Source organism: Pyrgilauda ruficollis, unplaced genomic scaffold (genome assembly GCF_017590135.1).
Source record: "Pyrgilauda ruficollis isolate IOZ18807 unplaced genomic scaffold, ASM1759013v1 scaffold58, whole genome shotgun sequence".
Taxonomy (NCBI): domain Eukaryota; kingdom Metazoa; phylum Chordata; class Aves; order Passeriformes; family Passeridae; genus Pyrgilauda; species Pyrgilauda ruficollis.
This window is the reverse complement of record NW_024527488.1, coordinates 627,348-649,828: the sequence shown is the minus strand read 5'-3', so window position 1 is coordinate 649,828 and position 22,481 is coordinate 627,348. Positions and strand designations below refer to the sequence as shown.

The window sequence follows — 22,481 nt, the reverse complement described above, 5'->3', positions numbered from 1 at the left end:
GCACCCCCTGCCCGCCCCGGCGGCAGCAGCGAGACGCGCCGGGCGCCGCCGCTCCGCGCCCCCTCCGCCAAACTTTTGCCGGCGCTCGGCCGCCCCGCGGCTCCTCCCGGGAGGCGAAGCCGGAGCCGTGCCCTCGCCCCGGGCGGCGGCGGGTGCCCGGGGGGCTCCCGGCTTCTTTCCTCAGCTTTTTATTGTTTTTCCTCTTTTTTTTTTTTCTTTTTTTTTTTTTCTTCCCCGCGGGGAGGGGTGGGGAAGGGAAGGGGCTATAAAGCGCGAAGGGACGTGCGTGACACAGTCCCCGCTGCAGCCCGTCTCCACCGGAGCGGGGGGCTAGGTCACCACTCGCCCCCCTAAAAAACAACCCAAGCCTCCCCCGCCGCGGGAGGGACAGCACGGGACGGGACCGGACGCCGCAAGGTAAGGCACCGGGAGCGGGGCCGCCCGTGCAGCCCCCTCCGATTGCCCCGGGGCGGGCGGGGGGCGCGGTGCCCCGACCCGGCTGCGGGACGCTCGGCCGGAGCGGGGCCGGGGCCGCGGCCACCCCGGCGCCGTCCCTGCAGCCGCGGCTGCGGCGCTGAGCCCGCGTCCCGGCTCCGCTCCGCCGCGGCTTTTGCGGGATGCTGCCGGGGTAACCTCGGCGCCCTCTCGGATGCCTCCCTCGCCTTCGAGGTTTGTGTTTTCCTCCCCGGTTTTGCCCTCTTGCAGCCCGCGGCGGCCGTGTGCCCCGCAGCCCGTGCGGCTGCCGGGGAGCCCGGCTCGTCCTCGGCGCTGCCGCGGAGCCGGTGTGTGCCAGGCAGGCAGCGGCTCCGGCTCCGCCAGCATCATACGTGTTTCTCGGGGTAAAAAATTGGCTACCAAGAAAAAGCAGACAGAAAACTCTACGGTGGGATGTAAGTGCTGAGGTTTGCAACGTGCAGGCTTGGTTCTGTTTTTATTTCGACAGCGCAAAGACAATGGCTACAAAGCGCTGTTTAATCACTTGCAGATAGAACTTTTATGTATTTAAACCTTCGGAGTTAAAGGCTAGCGCAGATTTTTGAAAAGCTGTGATTCTCTGAGCGTGTTTGTTCTGGATGAATTTAACACTTGAGCGGTAGCCTGCCCTGGTTCCCCGGACGGGTTAGCGTGGTGCCAGGGATGACCGTGATCCTGTCTGTGCCATGCTGCCGGGGCTGCTCTGGAAATCATCCCGATGGACACCGACTTGGACTAGGCAAGCCTCTAAGGCTGGTTTCAGACAGCGGGTCCTGAAGCTTGTAGCTTCCCTTGGATTTCCCCTCCCCACCAAAGTGGCTGGTTAGCATCTAGTTACAATGCTAATTAAAACAATTAAACAGTATCGCTGTTCTTGCGGCTCGACTGAGCTGCAGGAGGCGAGCTCAGAGCGGAGGCAAGGTCCTTGCTCTAAATTCCCGGACCTCCCTGTCCCAGCTGGCTGTTTGTGAGCAGCCACAGAGAGCAGGAGATGTTCAGTGGCACAAGTGTGGCACTGTCTCCACTGGAGCATCCCCCAGGCAGGCTGCTCTGGCAGCCCATCCAGCACTGAGGCTGGGCTCCCAGCCTCGATGCACCCATTTCACGCTTGGTCGAGACAGTGGAGTTGTGCCTGTGAAAGTGGAAGGGGCGAGAGCGATGTGAGGGTGAATTCCTCCCTGGGCGGTTGGCAGCGAGTGATTTATGGCATCGGTGACCCTGGGCAGGCGCTGCTGGCTTTGCCATAACCTGGTTTCCATAAAGATAGTGCTTGGGTTTTGGACACCATCAGCACCCTTGGCTGTGCTGTGAGGGAGCAGGGGGAAAAACTTTGTGTTTCTGCTCAGCCTGCTTTGAAAATTGCTGAATCTGAACTATTTTAGGAATGGTATTTCAGATTGCTTCTTGTCAGGAATGCCTCATCCTCCCGGCTGCGCTCTCCTGCCTCATAGCGAAACATGTACCTGCAGGAGAGCTGCCCAGGTCAGCCTTCTAGTGCCACTGCAACTCTCTGAAGTACTCAGAGCAATGTCTAGAATTTAGAACTTGCTGATATTTGAAGCAGAAGAGGACTTTTTAAAGCACTGAGATTTTTTACCTTCTAGTTTGACCATTAAGAACGTGGTGAGATGTGCAGTAGTGCATCACGTGTGGGTACCGTGCGGGTGTATCCAGGGTCCTGTGGCTGTGTTTGACCCTGCTGTGAGCACAGTGATACTTGTTCCTCATGGGCTTTCTGTGTCAGCAGATAACGAGCTCTTCTTAATTTTGTGAGAGCTTTATAATATGTCTGCAAAATTCCTTGTCACGTTTCCATCATGAGGACTGCGGGTGCGTCCCGCTCTCCTTGTCTCTGTGTGGCCCTGGACAGAAATCCCATTGATTTCCGTGCTGTGGAGGGTGGGCACCACAGCGTATCATTGCAGCCCTACCAGTGAAGTGACAAAATATGCATGTCCCACTCCTGAGTGGGGACATGCTGGGCTCTGCCAGTGGCAGCCTGGTGCCAGCCACACCTGGCAGGCGGTGGCACACGCGTGTGACGTGCCGCTGGCGTCATGGGCCAGCAGGCCACCTCATGCCCCAGCCGCCCTGGGGAAGGTCAGCATTTGCTGGTGAGATGAGATGAGAGGGAATTTGAGCACTGTGTGGGATGCTGATCCCACCGAGATGACTCTGGGCCCCTTTATTTAATTGTGAGAAGTTTGTCAGCGAGGCGAGGCAGAGCTGTGTAGGATCGCCCCGCGCGCCTGTGTTGTTGTGGGTGAGCACTTCGGAAATGCGGAGGAAAAGCTCTGAGGTTTCCCCAATGTTTATAAATACAATCTGGTGCAAACTGTCAAGCAAGCTGTTCAAAATCACGTCACGCCTTCGCTGCCTTCCCCGCTCGGCTTAAATGCCTTCGCCGCAGAGCCGGTGTTCATCTGTCGTCCCGGCACGCAGCTCCAGCCCATCTGTGGGGCTTTCCCAGCACCCCTGTCCTCCTCCTGCGAGCCAGCCTGGGGATGCAGTGCTGTGGGCAGGCTCGGTGCTGTGGGCAGGCTCGGTGCCCTGGCTCCGTGTGCAGCACCACCCGCTCATTGGAGCCTGAGCATCCTTCAGCGCTCCGAGAGCCCAGGCTGCCCCGGCTCACAGACCAGAAACTGCGTGCAGGGGCAGAAAGGGCTTCTTCAAGTCCCCTTTGTCCTTCTTAGAAGGTTTGCCTACCTTAGATGCCCCCTGAAAAGGAAGGGATAAACCCTTTCCTGAAAGCCCCATCCATGCAGTTGCCTTCTGCTCCATGCCATGCCCTCGGCAGGGCTGGATGGAGGCTGTTTGCTGGATGTTTCACTCTGAAGTGTGCCAGGGTCTTCTGCCTTAATATATATAAAAAGATGAGATGTTTATTAAACTCAGACCCTGCTTTTTCTTCCATGATTTATGTCCCGAGAGGCTGGTGATAAACAGTTTATTAAAAAGAAATCCTGATTTATTTCTGCAAATGGTTACATTTCAGGCTGGTACCAAATGGTTTTGTAGGAGACCACCTTTTATGCTTCCCATGGCAGTTGAAAGGATTGCTAGAAAAACAATCCAGAATCTAAGTAGGTTTGGATAAAGGCAAGCCAGGACTGTACGTCAGGGTATGTGGTGCTTTTAAGCAGCGAGGCGGTGGATTTTACCACGGAACATCTGGGCACTGGCTTCAGTTACAGCACAGATTTTAGTGGGATAACAAGTCCTGCTTGGCTTCGCGTTCATTTTGAAGTCACTAAACTTTATACGCATAATAAAACTGTAAGCCCATTACTTCACTGTTTGCAAGAGGCTGTTTCAGTCCCCCTTTGGGGTCTCGCATCTTTCTGGGGCTGGTTTTATTTCGCTGCGCTAAGTGGGTATTTATCTTCTCGGTGCCTGGCTCGCTTTCGCTGGAGGCAGCTTTGCTAATTTGCAGCGATGGCCACTCCGGAGAGGGCGGGCGGGTTTCCATTCGCCCCCGCCGAACGCGCACGTTTTCTGCATTAGGGGCAGCCGCACGAAAGCTGCGCGTTTCTCCTTCCCGGCGCTCGAAGGGGCTGGGGTTGGTAACCCGGAGGGCGACAGAGCTGCTCGGGGCTACCAGCTCGGCCACTCATGAGAGTTAAGGTAACGGGGGAGGGTTTGCTTTCTTCTTCTGTTTGGCCATAAAATGCAGATGAGAAGAGTAGACTGGACTGAAGGAGGGAAGGGCCGCCTCTTTTATACAAGAAAACAAGTTTGCAAGCCCTTACAGAAGGGTGCACATGCCGCTGGGAATGCCCCAGCATCAGGAAGGATAACCCCACGTAGTTTATATATCAAGGAATACGTGTTTGGAATGTAAGTTCCAGGTAAGAGCGTATAGACAGGCCATGAGACCAACGTTTACGTTGATCGTGGAGCACCTGGTATGACACTGAGTGCTGGTGAGCTCTGTATTTTGGTGTCACTAACTGTATCGGCAGTAAACCAGAAGAAATCAGAAATTACATCCAAGGAGGGAGAATATCCCAAGTAAGACCAGTGAGAAGGGACTTAAGTACTGCTTGAGCTCTGCTAACTCATGAGGGGAGCAGTCAGTGAGCAAGCATTGCTTTGGAGAAAAGGCAGAATGCAGAAACTGTTCTGTTTCACATCATGAGATGTACTCCTGTGGCAAAAATCCTCATTAGATCAAACACAGGGATAGTTTCTGCCTGAGAAGACGACTCAAGTAAGCTCATGGATGGATGGAAGGAGCTTTGAAGGCTGAGGAGACGTTATGTTTGAAAACTTTAACAAGATGTCATTAGGAGAGGAAGTATGTGCCCTTAGATTGGGAAACAAGTCAGGATAATAAATCATAACTCCAGGAGAGTGTGCTTAAAGCTGGAAATACATTCAGACAGGAGAGAAAGAGAGCAAATATTAGAAAGAAGTTTGTTCTCTCAGAATTAATTTTCTCATTTGCTGCATGCAAGGACACCCACTGAACAGGAGAAGGATAAATGTTAACACAGAGCAGTAACAGGAACCAGCTGAAAATCTCATGACTTCGTGGATGGCTTTGATTGCTCTGCAGGGAGCACGTCAGTCATGTGGGACATGTCAGAAACAGGCAGTGTGTCATGTCACCTCATGTGTGAGGTAGCTGATAGTCCAGCTTCACCAAAAACCTGATGGGGGGCATTTTACAAGGTGGGTTTTAAATGACACTGGAGTAATCAGCAACAGGAGCGGCCTGAGAAGCCAGCCCCGCTGCACGACTGCTTCACTGAACACAAACGTGCCTGAGTTACCAGAGGGGAGCAGCAGATCCTGCCCAGAGCATCTCGCCGTGGGCTCTGCCCTTGCACCCAGGCAGGTTCTTTCAGCGTTTCTCACCAATTTCTCAGGCTTGTTCAGGTTTGGCCTGAACTGGGACTGCTCTGGCTTCAGGGTAATTAAACTCAGGGGCTAGAGAGATGTTTGTTGCTTGTGTGACAGCTGAGATAGGAAGCCTTGGGTACTTGCTGCTAGCACCTGGAAAACTGAAAAGCAAAAGGCAATAATTTATCTCTCCTACCTCATTGCCTGCTCCACGGGTCCGGATATGAGTGCCCCTCCAGTGTGACCCTCGCACACTCCCAAGGTGACACAGCACCGGGGCCAACACTTCCCCTGTGATTTACAGGGGAAAAGCATTGTTTGCCTAATTGAGTCTGTTTCTTTTTTTTTTTTTTTCTCCCTGTATTATTTGAGAAAACACAACATTGTTGAAACTTTATTAGGGGGTGAGAAAAATGATGCTTTTCATCTTTCTCACCTTTAACTTGCTCAGTACCAAGAGAGAGCAGCGCCAGACCAGCCGAGGTGCGGCGGGATCGCGGGTTCCTCACGCACATTTGCAGGGATGGTCGGACAGGGAAGATGTTTGTACAAAGCAGCCAGAATATTGTGAAGAAGCGAGTGCTCCCTCTCTTTATCTCTCTCTACTTTATTTAGCTGCAGCAGATTTACTGCTGATTTGTTTTTAGTCAAACAGTCTAAATGTGCCTCAGCCTTCCGAAATCCAGAAACCTGGTGGAAATTGAGCAGTTTACAGATCAGGATTGTGATGGTGTGGGAAAGCCAAGTGTCTTGGAGCTGCCAGCTGGTCTCTGGATGCTAAGGAAAACATCAGTGTGCAGCATTAACAGTTTCTAGTCCCTGTTCCCTCCCTTCCTTTGGCTACTAAATATGTGTTTAATTCCCTGGGCGTTTTCTCTCCTGGGTAAGAATTACTTGAGTATGATTTGTGCGACTAATAGGATCTTATCCTTATTTGGGGAAGACCCTAGGGGCTCTTTCAAACTGATTTTTTCAGTAATGAGAAATAATGAATAAAAGTCTAATATTCCTAGGGGGTATTAAAGTTACAATTTTGCAGGGAAGATTTAATATCAGTCGATTAAAACTTTTATAATCCTGTTATAGTACAATAGTCAGAAAAAATAATAAGAGGGAAAATAAGTAGGTTTTAAGACCCTCTCACATCATGTGAACAAGTCTAAATTTAATGTTTGAATTAAGCAGGTATTTTAAAGCAATAGTCTAAGACATCTCTTGCAAATGTGTGATAGCAGGGTGGCAGGTTCAGGGAAAGAAATGTGCCATGTTAATTTATGGAGCACATTCTAATTCCCACTCATCTAAGAAAAAGCATTTGCAGGGTGTTTATGAGAAAATCCAGGCAATTAGGGCTTAAACTAGAAAATGCACAATTCACAGACCTCAGCACAGTGTGTTTCCATAGCCCAAAACACGCTCTGGCTCAGCCTGTTGCTCACAGGGTACCTGAGCATCCCCACCGCTCTGTGGGGTCACTGTGGGTCTGTTCACCCTGGCACTGGGCAGACCCCAGCTCCTGGCTCTTGGTGAAAGGTGTGGGAGCAAAGTGGGACCCGGGGGCATCGTCCCCGTGGGCAGAGCCCCACACATGGCCAAGCCTCTGCTGAGATACTTTGAGGGGACACAGCACCGAGAAGCAGGTACTGTTTGATGATTTTACAGCTTTTTGGGTTTAGCAATGATCAGCAGTGATGCTGGATTGATGTTTTGTCCTAGCAGTAGCTTTCATCCAAGAATGTTGTAGCCATTTCCAGTCGCTGGCGGAGGGACACCCCCAGAAGGCAGCGCTGGATCCCACACCAGAGCTCTCACCACGTCTTCCCCCTTTCTGAATGCAGGAACTCCTCCCTTCTTCTCTCTCCTTTCCTGCTCTGTCAGCCAGGGATGTATGGTTGCCATAAGAGGGGCGGAGGTTTTGGGGCTGTTTGGATGTTCGCTCACCCATGACAGCCCGGCCTCCCCGCCCGCATGGCTTCCCTCCGCTTTTGTTGGCAGCCAGCACATAAAGGGCTAACCTTTCCCCTGCCAGCCTGCACAAATAAACACTGGCCCAGCAGCAAAGTGGAGCTGAAACCAGCCCTTGCAATAATCTGATTTTTCAGACCCCTTGCCACAGCTCTGCAAGTGACCCTGGCAGGTTTGAACCTCTGGCGCCACGTCCCTTTGGAGCACTCATCCCTTTTGCCCTTGGGAAGGACTTTGCAGCTTGGAAATGCACAAGTCCACTGCTTAGAAAACAAAAAGGTGCTAGAAGGAAGACTGAAAACTGGCAGTTCCCAAATGTGCTCCTGTCCTGCTTTGGTGTGATGGGCTGGGGGCTGATGAGCTGTGGCTGGACTCGTGGCCTCTTCCAGCCTCTCCAGAGAGGTGAGCGTGTGTCAGCTTTGGCCAAGGCAATCTCCATGGCTCTGCCTCACTGTCTCCCCATTATTTTGCCCTTTGGAGTCAAATCTTTGCTCTGTCACATGGCTTCTTAGCGCTGGAGGGGTTGAGTGATGCTGGGTGAGCAGCTGGGGGAAGTTTGGATTTTCTCTGGAAGCAGTGGGAAGTGTCAGGCACCATGGTGGGGACAGCAGGTAGCTATGTCGAGAAATTTGGAGCAGCTCATGACCTCCATTAACAACTTTCACTAATTTATTGAGCTAATTTCACTAATTTTTCTGTGGGAATCTGTGTCTTTTTTTTAAAGCAGGATGATGGGGAAGTAAATACAAAATTTAGGCAGTGTAAGCATTCCTGCTCCTTCTCATACCTACCCATGTGCAGTCTAAAAGTGAGCATGCAAAAGGGAATTTGCTGTGTGATGCCCAGGAGAAGTGCTGAGGCTGGTTGTGCTCCCTGGGATGTGGTTCATCCAGGATGAGCCATCCTGTGCTCTCAGCCAGTACAACCCCTCAGGAACCAGGGCTAAGAAGTGGTGTGTGCTGCTTCTTGGGGATGGTGGGGATCCATGTGGGAGACAATATCCATGCTGGATCTTGGAGTCTTTGCTGCTGTAACCGTGGCTGAGATCTGCCAGGTCTAACACTGAGAGTTGCTGGTAGAAATATGTAAATATCAACAGCCTCAGCACTACATTTGATACTTTCCATTTTCAAACACTTGACAAATGTTTACATATTTCCAGCAGCCCTTTTCCAGCCAGGGAAAATGAGACACAGCATCTGTGGATTACTCTGATATGCAACAAATCATTATGAGAGAGCACCTTAAGGGTTCATTAAGGACTTGCAGGGCCTAAGGTTTCCTTTGCATACTTTTAAAGCTGAAGGCAGAAAATACTAAAACTGAATCCACTTTTGGATAGTAAGTGCAATCAGAAAGATTTGCATTCTGATGATAATTCAGGGATTGGAAATTTTGAGGGATTTTGGAAATTTTGAGGGATAAATATAGCATATATTACTGTGGTCACCAGTAATATGTATTGGTCTCTACTCCCAAATAAGAGAAGTGGAAATGGCCTCAGGCCTCAGAGGAGGTTTAGATTGGATATTAGAAAAAACTTCTTCATGGAAAGGGTTGCCAAACATTGGAACAGGCTTTCTAGGGCAGTGGTGGAGTCACCATCCCTGGAGGCATCTAAAATATGTGTACTTGTGGCACTTGGGGACATGGGTTAGCAGTGGCATAGGCAGTGCTGGGTTAGCGACAGCACTCAGTGGTCTTAGAGGGCTTTTCCAACCTAAACAATTCTCAAATGGGCCAAACTCTGGGTTCAGTAGAAAAACTCATCATTCCTTTGGGGTCAGCACAGCTGCAGGACACCATTCTGGTGGCAGCACAGGGATGCAGTCTGTTCCCCAGGTATTGCAGACAAGCACTGTGCATTGTTGTTCATGCTGTTTTGCTCTGCTCTTCCAGCTTTCTGGAAAGCTGCTGCTGTTCCTCTGTGCCATGGCAGGTGAGAAACCCTCGGTGGCAATAAGGGCAGTGTGGTGACATGGCAAAGGAGAATTCCTGAGTCACTGTTGTGGGAATACTGTGTGTGTAGAGGTAGTGGGAATAGCAATGCCCGTGGGCTGGCTGTGGTTTGTAATCCTGTGTACCTGTGTGGTGGTGCTCCTGACACTGAGGGAAACTGCATGTCTGGTGGAAGCTGTGGGAATCAGCCCCTCTGCAGCTGACAGGTTTTCCAAGCAATATTCCCTTTATAAATCACCAACCAAAAACGAGAAGGGGAGAAATGCATAAGGAATTCCAGTGTGCTTGTGGCACAGCTTTCTACAGGATGTGAGTGCTCAGGTTGTTGCTGGAGCGGCTGGAGCTTGGTTTCCCCCACTCCTGCTCTGGGAGTTACTCTGGTGACCTGCCTGTCCCTGCCTCTCCCACAGTGCCAGCCCCTCGTGTTCTCCCATTTAGCAAACACCTTGTTGGCCAGGAGCAGCTGCCATGCCAGCGGTATTCCCTAGGAATGGCTCAAGCAACCTTAACTCCTTTGGTAGTTAATGAAGTGAATGACTCTGGGTTTGTGTTGTAGCACCTTTCCAAGCCTTCCTGCCCCGGTGGTTTAAGGATGCAACAGCATGACCCAGACCCTGGTTCTGTTCCTGCTCTGTATCATGCCCTGACATTTCATCCCTGTCCCTGGAGGATTTTGGCGAGGGTGCTCACTCGTAATGTCATCCTGAAGTATTCCAGAGGAACAGTGGGAAGCTCTGTAGCAAATACCAACACGCTGGTGTTGGTTGTAATTTGTAATTGTTCGTGTGTTCCTCCCCGCTAATCCCCTTGCTGAAATTCATTACAGAGAGAGAGCAACCTACACCCGGAGAGCTGTGCTGAAGGCGGAATGACTTGGCCAAGGAAAGTAGCTATTGTTTTATGATTAAAGGAAAGGATTATATTGGGATTTCCTTGAACAAGGAAAGTCTCTGCCCTACTTTTATTGCTTGTAACAAGGGGATAATAATTACTTTCCATTATAAAACACCGCCAGCGCTTGCGCTGAAAGATTTGTGGTGGAGCTGCGTGGCATTCAGGGCTGGTTATCTGAAATGGCCTGGAGTTGTGCAAACTGAGATTTCTCTGCCTTATTTCTCCTACTGGGGCTCAACCGCTGCTGAGACTATGGAAAAAATTCCTCTACTCCGAGTTGGGTCAGACTCTCCGAGTGTGACACATTTTCCTCTGCAGGAGCTGGTACCAGTCACCTATCCCATGATGCCTGCCCTCTCCAGGAGTGACATCCAGCCACCTGGAGGTTTTGTACGAGCAGGGACAGCAGCAGGGATCCAGCCGGTGCTGGAGTGGCCAGGGGAGGTAACATCTGTCCTGGGGGGAGGGCTGCCAGCTGGCTGCTGCCCCGTGCTCCATCACATCCCTGCTTCCCATGCTGCTGCCACCCCCTCGCAAGGAGAGGCACGGAACAAACTGAGCATTGTAACAGGGGCCGCCGGGGACGCGCTGTTTGTTTGGGTTTGACGCTCGGCGCTGAGTCTCGTGGGCAGAGGTGGCTGTGAAAGAGAGAAGCGCTGGTATGTGGTCTCTGATTGAGAAAAGGAAAACTATGAGGCATTTCCTTGAGCATCCCAAATGGCATCTCCTGGCTCAGCTGGTTTTTGAAGTGTCCAGCTGCCACCACCTCCAGGGTGACAATTTTGATGTGATCAGGGTTCAATCTGTTTCCACTAAAAGTGGAAAAATAAATAAGTCTCAGCTTAGAAACAAAATAGTTCATGTAAAATTTGATTTTTTTGATACCATATCTCCCTGAGTATGTTTGCTTTTCAACAAGTCTAATTTGAGACAGCTCTTCATTTTCTAATGGTGCCCCTTTGGAGTTAACCTCTCCCCCAAGCTGTAGCTCACTGCCAATAAGATTTGGAAGAAATGTACCCTTATTTCTTCAAACCTTCCTGTTTTTACGTTGTTGTATTTTTTCCCCTGTAATGCCACAGTGATTTGCTTGGCTAAAACAATAATTTTCCCAGCAAAGGAAAATTGTGGGTTGAATTGGAATTGCAAGAGGCGCTTGGTTAATCCACATATTATTGACACGGTGGACCCTCCATGCTTCAAAGGCACCATTATAGTCCATCATGTCCCTGCGTACTTAAGGAGCTTTAATCCATGGATTACAGGTCCCTGAGAGCCCCTGCCCTCCCGGTTACAGCTGGTCCTGCCAACAGGAGCTGCCATGTCAAGCTGGCTGTAGCACTACACAAGAAATTGGTCTTTAAAATCCACAGAGACTTTAAAATCCACAGGTCTTTAAAATCCCCATTAGGGCTGCATTCCTTGTCCCGAGCCTCTGGAGAGGTCCCACAGCCCTGCCTGGCCCATGCTTTTCCCCAGGCACCAGGCAGGACCAGACAACAAGTTTCCAAAAGGAACCACAAAAAAGCCCAAATGAAAAGCATACAAAGAGTTTTCCACATCCTTTAGGGAATAGTCAGCATTAAACAGCAGGCCTTCACTTTTCCCCTCTGGTCTCCCCCTAAACAAACAAACTGAGCAGCTCCCAGTAAATGCTTAAATTGCAAAGGGATTATTTTTCCTTGTTTGCACATTAAAAATAACTAATTGCATTACAATCCAAATTTATAAGTGCTTTTAAACTCCTCTGTTGCTCAGGTGATAACTGTGTGTGCTGAGGTGCATGTATTTGTGGCATATATCTCTGGAAATGGAGTGTATAAGGGAAAAGCTCATGGCCTCTTTACTTGCAGCATTCCTATAATAAGTCAAAGAAGTCACATAGTGCCCTTTTATTTCCAAAGCTGGATTTAAATCACATCAATAAATCTGCAGACTTATTATGAGATGCAGCACGGGTAATGTAAACAGAAAAAAACCCCACCCCCAGCACACCCGAGTTTAAAAATAGGATGTAAGGAGGAAAAAAAGTTAACCATCCATACAATAAAAAGAGAAGAAATGCAACACAAGAGCGCTGTGTCAAGCAGTGCCTTGAAATTATCCTCACTAAATTACAGTCGTGCTCTTCCCACTCTCTGTAATTTACGTGAGGGTTTGGTTATTCCAGACACATTTGCTCCAGGTAAACCCAGATGTTTTTTGTTTTGGTATTGGAAATCCTTCACTGGTCTGGGTGACCTGCCCACAGCTGAGGAGTAAAGCACATTATTTCCATAGATCAAGGAAGATGACTGTGAACAGGTACCAGTGTTGCATGTGGTGAAGCCAGTACTTTGCTCCCTTTTTCCACAGCATAGGTGTGTTCGGTGAGATTGAGCCTTCCTGTGAGTGTCTCTGTGAAATAAATGCACAGTGAAGCCCAAACAGGAGGACACAACTGCTTGGATCCCCAAAAGCCGAACAAAATGGATTCGTGGCTTGCTGGATCAAAAATGGGGTGATTTCATTTGTCCCCAAGGCCACCTGCTTCTGTCTTGGGTTGAGGATGTCCCCACCCTGCTGAGCCTGTGGGAAAACCCCATGAGGTGCTGCCACAGCTCCAGCTGATTTGTCCCTCAACTCAGAACCTGAACCAGCTGTAAATCCCATTATCCTCTCCATTTCTGATCATAATTGCAGTTTACCTGGAGATTTGCAGATGGAGGTCTCAAAGGCAGGAGAGAGGGCTGTGTAGGGCTTTTATAGGTGGGGTTTTGGAAAGGTTGGGTAAGGAGATTATTAAAAAGGTAGGAATTAATTATAATTGTCATAAAACCCACAATCTGACTTAATGATTATTTTCATGTATGTGCTTATAACTCAAGTTTATAAAATGCCATTTATAAAATTATTATTTTTACTTTGTGAAAGAAGGAAAATGCCCCAAGCCTCTGGCAAGGTGGTAAATTTTGAAGTGTTTAAAATCATGTATCTCCCTCTCCAATGTACAGCACGTATTTTTCATCTGTTGATCTTTTTAGGTAAATACAGCTGGGTTCATTAAGCAAACATCTCCTGAGGTGTGGCTCTTGCTACTGCAGTGTTTGTGTAGCCTGGGAGCTGCTCACCTGGGGACGGCACTGCCACATTCCAGGTTCAAATCCAAGGAAACCCTGGCCACCTGCCCTGGCATCCCTCAGCCTGCTCAGGTTCAGTGTCCTGGTGCCTGGCAGGAAAACCGAGTGGCCTTTTCCCCTGGGAGCAGCCCTGCCTGGGAGGAGATGGGACCCTCCAGATGCTCCATGGCTCAGTCTGACTCCCCAGGTCAGTCAGCCAGCAGGACTTTTTCCTCTGGCTTTAAGGCTCAGTTGAGACAGTTTGGGGAAGAAGTGAAAGGTAAAGACGGGCCATTAGAGGGCACTTTTGCAATCCTGGAGAAGGAAAACGGTGCTTATTATTTCACTTAGGACTGTTTATTTTGGCACTCTCTTAAATTCAGTGATAAACAGCAGGAAAATCCCTCCAGTCAGCAGGAATATATCAATAAAATATTGACTCAGAGTTTAAAAGAAAAGAAAACAAGACAAACTTGTAGAAAACGGAATACAAGACATTTAAGGAGGAAGCACAGCCTAGAGAACAAAAAATCTCACAAATGTGTTTCACGTAATTTGTGTGGCTTAGTGCAGTGCTTAGGCCTCAGCTTGTACCTGGCTTCTAAAAACAAATCCAAGGCAAGGAAATTTTTTTGGGGGAGTTTCTGAGGGCTGGGTGGCAGAGCATGAATTCACAGGTTCACATCTAGCAAGTGCGTTTTCTGAGGGACTCTGTCAAAGTCACTGGTGAGCTTGCCCAGAAACAAACATGGGATGAATAAATGGGCTTTTTGCTTTGCTCTTGATGTTTTGCATGAGTAAACTACAGAGGGTTTAGTTTGAAATCCTGCCAAATTATAATGAGTGTGCTGCAAAAACTAAAATCTGTTTATTAAGTGGTGTGAAAGGGTGGTGTAACACTGACAGCACAGCTTCCAAAAACTGTGAGCGAGGTTTGGATGCCTCTTTGCTGTTGTCCCGCTTTTGGAAGTGTTGTGCATGAAAATTGGGCCCATTTTAAGCCTCTGAGGTTAGATACGTGAAAATGAAAGCACTCAAAATTCTATTAATTTGTCAAAGAACAGAGATTATGAAAGTTTCCTTTTTCAGTAACAGTTGACAACTTTGCAAGGTATTTCATGTGTGGGACGGGCAGGGATATAGAACTAAATTTAATGTGTCTTTTTGGAGTTATTTTTAAGCCGAAATGCTTTTACAATTAGATAAAGACACGGGAGACAAATCTGTACCTTGTCACTGCTCTGTGGATGTTAAGGGGGGCAGAACCACTGTTTATGGGAGTTTTTAAAGTGCATTAGCTAGTGAAATTATTTAAGAAGTGAAGCTTAGCCTATAATCAAAATGGTTTATTTTAGTAGAGGTTACATTGCACTGGAACTGACTATGGGAATACACAGGATTGCAGTTTCAGGGGGTTCATGTGGAGGACGCTGTCTGCAGAAAGCCTCAGAATTTCTTACCTAACCAAATAATCTGCTGTAACTGTTGTGATTAAGTTGGAAGGAATTTTATCCCTGTTGGCCAACAATAATACTTGAAAAATCAATAAACAGCATGTTAGAGCACACGAAACTCATCATGCTTTGTGTGAGAGGAGCTTTCTGCTGGCTTCGGTGACTCAAGCCAGCAAGTATTTTGACTTATGATCTTTGCTCCAAAAGGTCAAATGTCTTTAACTTCGCTGGTAAGTATTGACACTTCAGCCTGAATTTGAGGAACTATATCCACTGTCATCAAAAGATAACTCAGGACCATGTTTGGGATAAATTTTGATAAAGGCTGGGAAAGTTAAATCAGGATTTACCTGTAGGTAGCAATTGCATGTGTGGGGTAAAGCCCTGGACTCCTTTCTCCTCTGCAGGGCAGAGCACTGCAGTAACCTGTCATTAAACCATCCCAAATGATAACAGAGCACACCATTTGAGACCTAAAATTGCATCCTCTGTGGGTGCACATCACTCCTGGCTCATGGATACTGCTGAGTTTGCCATGTGTTTTACCTGTCCCATCACTGATTTCAATAGGAAAAGAGAAAGATGAAGGAACTGAGCTGGACAGCAGGAGTTGGAGAAAACAGCAGAAAGGGGGGAGGGAATGAGCTAATATTGGGGGAGAGCAGAGAGGAGGGGTGAGTGGGGAGGACCTGCATGTTGGTGGAAGGAATTATTAAATAACAATATCAGAGGCAGAGGAAGCAAAATGAGGGTGAAAATAGCCCTCCATAGCCTTGCTGGTGTCAGAAGCCCTGCTGTGCAGCATGTGGGTGGCTGTGTTTAGCTGTCCTGAGAGCAGAACAGGCAGAAGGGCAGCTGGAGGCAGCAGGGAGAGGGATTTAGGAAAAGCAGTTTTAGTATGGCTTGGTCTACAGTGTGCCACTTCTCAAGGAGCTTTGTGGTTGCTATTTTTACATAAAATATTAGGGGTGGTGGGAAAAAGAACTATCTCAGTGACAGATTTTATCTTAAAGGTAAAAGGAAGAGTTTGCTATAAAATAGTAGTTGCTTCACAGTGCAGTAGCCAGAGCAGTGCATGACTGCACACTCAGCCAAGGGACGAGATAAAACTGTTCCTGCCAGCTCAGCTTTTTACCATGTTTCTTCCCAAAATTAGTGCTAGCACAGTTTAGGTAATGGCCTAAACATTTTTTCCCCCTTCTCCAAATGAAAAATGGTTATAATTTAATAATTTAAACTTGATATACTTGTACTAGAAATGGGTTGTTTCCTCTTTCCCCCTGCCCCCCATCCCAGAGCCATTATATATGAGATCATCTACTGAACTGAAAGATTTCCAGCCTGTCCCACTGTACATGTTAGGGTAGTAATTTCTGACCTAGTTATAGACATAATAATAAAAGGCTGAGATTATGAATTATTATGCCTAATTTGTAAAGGATTCTCTGCTTTTGTGTTTTGCAATTCCCATCAGGCTTGAGGATTAAGCCCTGCTGAATTGCATGCTAATACCAATGTGCTTTGAATATGTGTGGGTTTGTATCACATGTTTTCCTAATTCGCTATTTTTGTCAAGAACAGTTTCACTGGAAATATTTACTTTCCAGAGGATTGTTGGAAGCCCAACCAAAGTCTCCTAGGGGAAGCAAAGCCCATGTACCCTCCATCTGCTCTGTGCTTACTGGAGCTCCCAAGGCCAGCAAGCTCCGTTTCTGCTGTGGCAAAACATCAAAGTGTAACTCACCAAAGCGTGTGCAAGGCTTTTGCTCTTTGGTAGCGATTCCAATTGGAAACCAGTGCCTGGGCTTGCTTCGGTCACTGTTCAGGATGGGAAAATCTTGGTGACACCCTTTATCCAAGCGCTGTGACAGTGCAAGCTTGGTCCTTACAGCGAGTTTTCCTGGCGTTTGTGTGGCAGTGAAGGTGCCTGCAAAAGACAAAGCACACGTGAGGTTGTTGTAGGTGTGCCCACGTTACAGCACAGACGAGCTGCACGTGGTGCTCCTCCTAAGGTGGGACTCCCTGTCGTTGCTGCAGGATGCTCCTGCTGCGCTGCCCGCTGCCGCTCCTGCTGCTGCTGCTGCTGCCGCTCAACTCCAGGCCCCAGAAGTTGCCCACCAGGGATGAGGAGCTCTTCCAGATGCAGATCCGGGACAAGGCGTTCTTCCACGACTCGTCAGTCATCCCTGACGGAGCCGAAATCAGCAGCTACCTCTTCCGAGACACCCCCAAAAGGTATTTCTCTCTGGCCCAAGCGAGGAAGCCGAACTTTGAAGACAGTAGCTCTGGTTGCTGAGTGCTTTGAGAGAAAAACTGGATTCCAACCAGAAAAATATAAATGCCAGTGTTCTGTTTGGTGAAGGAAATTTGTGAGCCTTCAGCCCAATCTGCCCTGCTCAGCTGAGGTTCTGTCCAATTTATTTGATTTCTGGGATAAGCCCAGAGCTCCCCCAGACTGCAGAATTTCTCTGAAGTGGGGCCATTAACCATGTCTGGAGGTAACCAGAGAGGAAAGGAAATGAGAAACTACAGGCTTGACCCACCGACACTTGTTCCTCTTCTTTTTTCCCTACTGTGCTTTAAGAAGCAGCATTAGGCAGCCTGGTCTGAAATCCCCACCTCCCAAACTTTACCCTGTGAGTCAGAAAATACTGAGGGTTAGACTGGGGAAGAAGCTGAGGCTCCAGAGAGTTTAGGGAAGAGCTGCATTGCCTCATATCACATACCTCCTCCAGCCTTCATTGGTGAGGAACATTTCACAATACGTGATGTGTGGTGCCTGGAGGGATATGGGAGGACAACTGGGTGCGTGTGTATCTCCATGTGCTGTCCTGGATACAATGTAAAATGTGTGTCCTGCTTGGAAGAGCATATCCCCAAGTCCCAGGAGAGATCAGTTTCCCACATTTATATCTCTGTGATTATTTGTATCTAGGTAGTACAGGGGTAGAAAGTAAAGCTGCTGGAGGGGAGGGCAGGAGGCCAGAAACCCCTCTGCTCTGCCTTGACACAGAAGTGTGAGCCCTGCTCCTTAGCTCTGGCCCACCAGCCTTTCCATACTCACTCTGCCTGCTGGTAACACTTTTGACTCTGGGGCCCCACCAAGACCATCCCTGATCATGTCCAGTCAATCCCTGCCAGCTGGCTGCCATCAGGAGTTCCTGACATGTGGGTCTGTTAACTTCCCTCTAGGTATTTCTTTGTGGTTGAAGAGGACAACACTCCCTTAGCAGTGACAGTGACACCGTGTGATGCCCCTCTGGAGTGGAAACTGAGTGTGCAGGAGCTCCCAGAGGAAGCCAGTGGGGAAGGATCAGGTAACAACATCAGCAGCTTCCCCTGTCCCCTTTCCTGCTCTTCTCCTGGATTTAAAGTTCCTCAAACACTGAGTCTCACAGCAGACCTGTCTTTATGATCTCCTGCTGTTTCAGTCTTCCAGTGCAGGAGACTGACAACAGGCAGCAACAGGAAAAGGAAAAGGGCTACAAAGAAGTAAAAGCTGGGGTTACAGTTACAGGGGTCTGGATGCTGCCAGAGCAAACTGTGTTTGCCCAGAGTGACTCAGTTTGATGGGGGCTTTGCTGTGAGGTGTTTACAGAAGATAAAACTGGAGAAACAGGGCTGGCATTGCAGCAGGACTGAGCTCACCCCTTGTACGGGCTCATCTCCAGACACGGAGCCGTGTAACTGCCGCTCAGGAGAGAAAAGGGCTGCCAGAGCCTCTGACACAAGTGCTGAACTGTCCCACACACCGCCTGCTATGGCAGACACACCTCTGGTCCCCACTCTGTTTGGGAACAAAATTGTAGTGTGACTCAGATGGCCAAAGCCAAGAGTCCACATCCAGGAACAGGCAGATGAGTGAGTTTCCCTCGGGGAAAACTGCATGGCAACTCCAAGTGGGATGCCTGACACTCCAGTGGAAGGTGTTAGCTACCATTCATGAGACTTCACTAACACTGGTCAGGTGGAATTTCTTTTGTGTTTGGGTTTAACCTGAGTGCCAAACCAATTTTCCCCTCTGATTTGACAGAAGTGTTGATCAATTACATCTTCCTCAGAAGACAAAACCTCCCTTTTCCATCTCACTTTCATATTTTATGTAGTAAAATGTGCCTTTTAGAGTCTGTTTTTTCACATTTGCAGAAAGTGTCTGTACAAATGTTTTCTTTTGCATATATTCCAGGTGACCCAGAGCCCCTTGAGCAACAGAAACAGCAGATTACCAATGAGGAAGGCACGGAGCTCTTCTCCTACAAAGGCAATGACGTGGAGTACTTTGTGTCCTCTAGTTCCCCCTCTGGGCTGTACCAGCTGGATCTGCTGTCGACAGAGAAAGACACCCATTTTAAAGTGTATGCAACCACGACTCCGGAGTCGGACCAGCCTTATCCTGAGTTACCTTACGATCCCAGAATTGATGTCACCTCTCTGGGACGTACCACGGTGACGCTGGCATGGAAACCGAGCCCCACGGCCTCCTTACTGAGACAGCCCATCCAGTACTGCATAGTCATCAACAAAGAGCACAACTTCAAAAGCCTCTGTGCTGTTGAAGCCAAGCTCAGCTCTGATGATGCCTTCATGATGGCTCCAAAGCCAGGTCTGGATTTCAGTCCCTTTGACTTTGCCCATTTTGGCTTCCCTGCAGACAACAACTCTGGCAAAGAACGTGGTTTCCTAAAATCCTCCAAGTTTGGGCGGCAAACATCCCCAAAGCCAAGAGTTGACCTGCATAGAGTTTGTATTGGGAACAAGAACATCTTCACCGTGTCTGACCTGAAGCCGGACACGCAGTACTACTTTGACATGTTTGCAGTGAACACCAACACCAACATGAGCACTGCCTATGTCGGCACCTTTGCCAGGACCAAGGAAGAGGCGAAGCAGAAAACAGTTGAGCTGAAGGACGGCAAAGTTACAGATGTGTTCATCAAAAGAAAGGGAGCCAAATTTCTACGTTTTGCCCCCGTTTCGTCTCACCAAAAAGTCACCTTTTCCATTCATTCCTGCCTGGATGCTGTTCAGATCCAAGTTAGGAGGGATGGAAAGCTCCTCTTGTCTCAAAGTGTGGAGGGTGTGCGGCAGTTCCAGCTCCGGGGGAAAGCAAAAGCTAAATACCTTATTAGGCTGAAGGGCAGTAAGAAAGGCGCTTCCATGCTGAAGATCTTGGCTACAACCAGGCCTAACAAGCAGTCATTCCCTTCCCTTCCCGAAGACACGCGGATCAAAGCCTTTGACAAGCTCCGCACGTGTTCCTCGGTCACCGTGGCGTGGCTGGGCACACAGGAGAGGAACAAATTCTGCATCTACAAGAGGGAAGTGGATGACAATTACAACGAAGAGCAGAAGAAAAGAGAGCAGAACCAGTGCTTGGGTCCAGACACGAGGAAGAAGTCGGAAAAGGTTCTGTGTAAATACTTCCACAGCCAGAACATCCAGAAAGCAGTGACCACAGAGACAATCAGAGGCCTGCAGCCTGGCAAGTCCTACCTGCTGGATGTTTACGTGATAGGGCACGGCGGGCACTCGGTCAAATACCAGAGCAAACTGGTGAAAACAAGGAAGTTCTGTTAGTGCCCCTGGATGGAGGAACACAGGGAACTCCAGACTGAGCATTATCCTGCTTCCGAGTATACGGATTGACTACTTGCACAGCTGAGAAGTTGTGACCTGTATTTGTACTGTGTAGAAAAGATATCAACTTGTATATTTATGTTTACATAAGTCATTGTCTGAAGGAACTGAGGCTGGTGCTGTCTGGTAGCACTTGGCAGCGGTGTTATCATGTGTCCAGTGACCCACATGTGATGCTCAGTAGATGTCCAAGGTAGCAGAAAACCTCGGAGGAACTGGCACGCCTTTGCTTCCATATTGCATGAACTGCTTCTAAATTATTTTATACTCTTAAGAGGCTGAGATACATAATTTGTTCACCTTGTTACTCACACACACAACTCACAGACATATGCCCTTTCTCTCAGTGTAGATGGTAGGGTTTCTGTAAATTATTTTATAGAGTCTTGTTTTAAATGTTTATGTTTCTATGATTGTAAACTATTAAAATCTCCCCCCAATAAAATACAGATTTAAACTAAGTATTAACTGGGCTGCACATGAAGCAGTTTCATTGCTAATGTAAATTCTTACCTAGCCGATTTTCATGTTTAAATACTGTATGTATTTCATGTACAAAGTTGCCATAACGTTATATTCCTGTACATAAAATTAAAAATATTAGATTATATATTATTGACTTCTTGTTGGCTTTTTTTTTTGACATTCTATGTTGGCAGACAGATGTGGGGACAGAAGAGACATGCTGAAACTTGAACTGAATTCAGTTTTCCTGTTTCATTGTGGCTTGGAGTCTGAGTTAGAGAGGCCATGCAGGTCTTTTGTATGGTCATTTGTTGTTTTTTTGTTAGATTGTCATTGGAAGCATTTCCTTTGTGGATGCTGCCAGGTTTGACTACAGTAGCAATAAACTGAAAAGACTGTATTTTTCCATTGACAAGAATGGCAATGCTACCAAAATCCCAGATACTTTCATTTCATTTGCAGTTATTTCCATGGTGTAGGTTTCTTTAAGGTATTATAGATCTAGATATCGTATTTTCTAAATTGTCTTGTTTTTTCATGTCATCTCCATTGACTCAAAAGCCTGCAGAGAGCTGCTTAATAGAAAACACTCCTCAGAGAAGCAGCTGGGCCAGCCCCATTTCAAGCAGTGAAGGTAGGAGGGAAAGGGACCAAAATCCATATAAAGGCTGAAAGCAGGTTCCTCTGAGGTTGCTGACAAGGAAAACCAGACCTGTTCATCCCCGCAGAGGTGAGCTCCAGTTTTCCTTGGCCCCGCAGTGTTGAGCTCCTGGTGTTTTCATTTCTGCTGCCCCCAGCACTGGTGGGTGACAGGAGGGTTTTGTGGCTGCACAAGCTCCTGTGCCATTCCACATGCCAAGTTTGTTTTGATTCTCCTCACAAAAAATGTAGGTACCATATGAAGACTGATCAGAAGACACCTGCTGTGTTTAATGTGGTTATATAATAAATGGAATAATGGGAATTGAGATTTCTCTGGAGATGATCTCTGATTCCTTAAAGGAACTCAGAAACACACGCTTGCTGGATTTCTGTGCCAGGGTGTACAGGAGCAGGTGACTCCAGCTGGGAATCCTCAAGAACAGGACAGTGGTAGCAAGGTTAGATCAACAGTTGCCAGTGGAATACTTTCCCTGTATTTTGCAGTCCTGAAAGCTACTGAATCCTTAAGCTAAAGAAAAATTTTTAATGCATTTCTCTCTTTACTGCTGCCCCTTGTGTGGGGATCAGTACCCCTTCCACTGGCCTAGTACAGTGTTTACTTCAAAACACATGTTTTGCCACAATTCCAGCTCTGCTTTTTCCCTTTGGCCAGATTTCTCTGTTTGGATATTCACCCAGCTCACTTGGCTTTTCTGCCTGCTAACCCCTTATGTTTGCAGCATGTCGCAAATTTAGAAAACTCCCCAAGATGCGTGCAGCTTCTATTTCTGAACATGCTGTTTTCGAAGAAAAAGGTCACAACAGTTGTCTTTATTTCCCACTGGAATTCTTTTCCTGAACAGCTAGCTCTATTAAAGGTCACAACAGTTGTCTTTATTTCCCACTGGAATTCTTCTTTTCCTGAACAGCTAGCTCTATTCTTCTGGATGAAACTGAGACCATACTAGTACCACATCTACTAATCATCACATTATTGAGGTCTTTATAGTCTGAGAGAGGCTGTTCTTTGAAGGATGGAGTTAAAATA

At 47.9% G+C, this 22,481-nt stretch overlaps 1 protein-coding gene across 1 annotated transcript; it reads left to right on the top strand.

Annotated features, from left to right (window-relative positions):
* Positions 1 to 254: 254 nt before the first annotated feature.
* NDNF (neuron derived neurotrophic factor) lies at positions 255 to 20,936 on the top strand. Its single transcript, XM_041482294.1, has 4 exons — positions 255 to 417; positions 16,727 to 16,924; positions 17,882 to 18,006; positions 18,876 to 20,936. Exons 2-4 carry the CDS (start codon positions 16,728 to 16,730, stop codon positions 20,264 to 20,266), a joined length of 1,713 nt encoding a protein of 570 aa, XP_041338228.1. The 5' UTR covers positions 255 to 417; position 16,727; the 3' UTR covers positions 20,267 to 20,936.
* Positions 20,937 to 22,481: the final 1,545 nt, after the last annotated feature.

Bases quoted from the DNA above. Each gene is read 5' to 3' on its own strand.
- NDNF (XM_041482294.1), top strand. From the start codon at position 16,728: ATGCTCCTGCTGCGCTGCCCGCTGCCGCTCCTGCTGCTGCTGCTGCTG. The intron at 16,925-17,881 runs GTATTTCTCTCT...ACTTCCCTCTAG, and splicing joins TTCCGAGACACCCCCAAAAG to GTATTTCTTTGTGGTTGAAG. The intron at 18,007-18,875 runs GTAACAACATCA...CATATATTCCAG, and splicing joins AGCCAGTGGGGAAGGATCAG to GTGACCCAGAGCCCCTTGAG.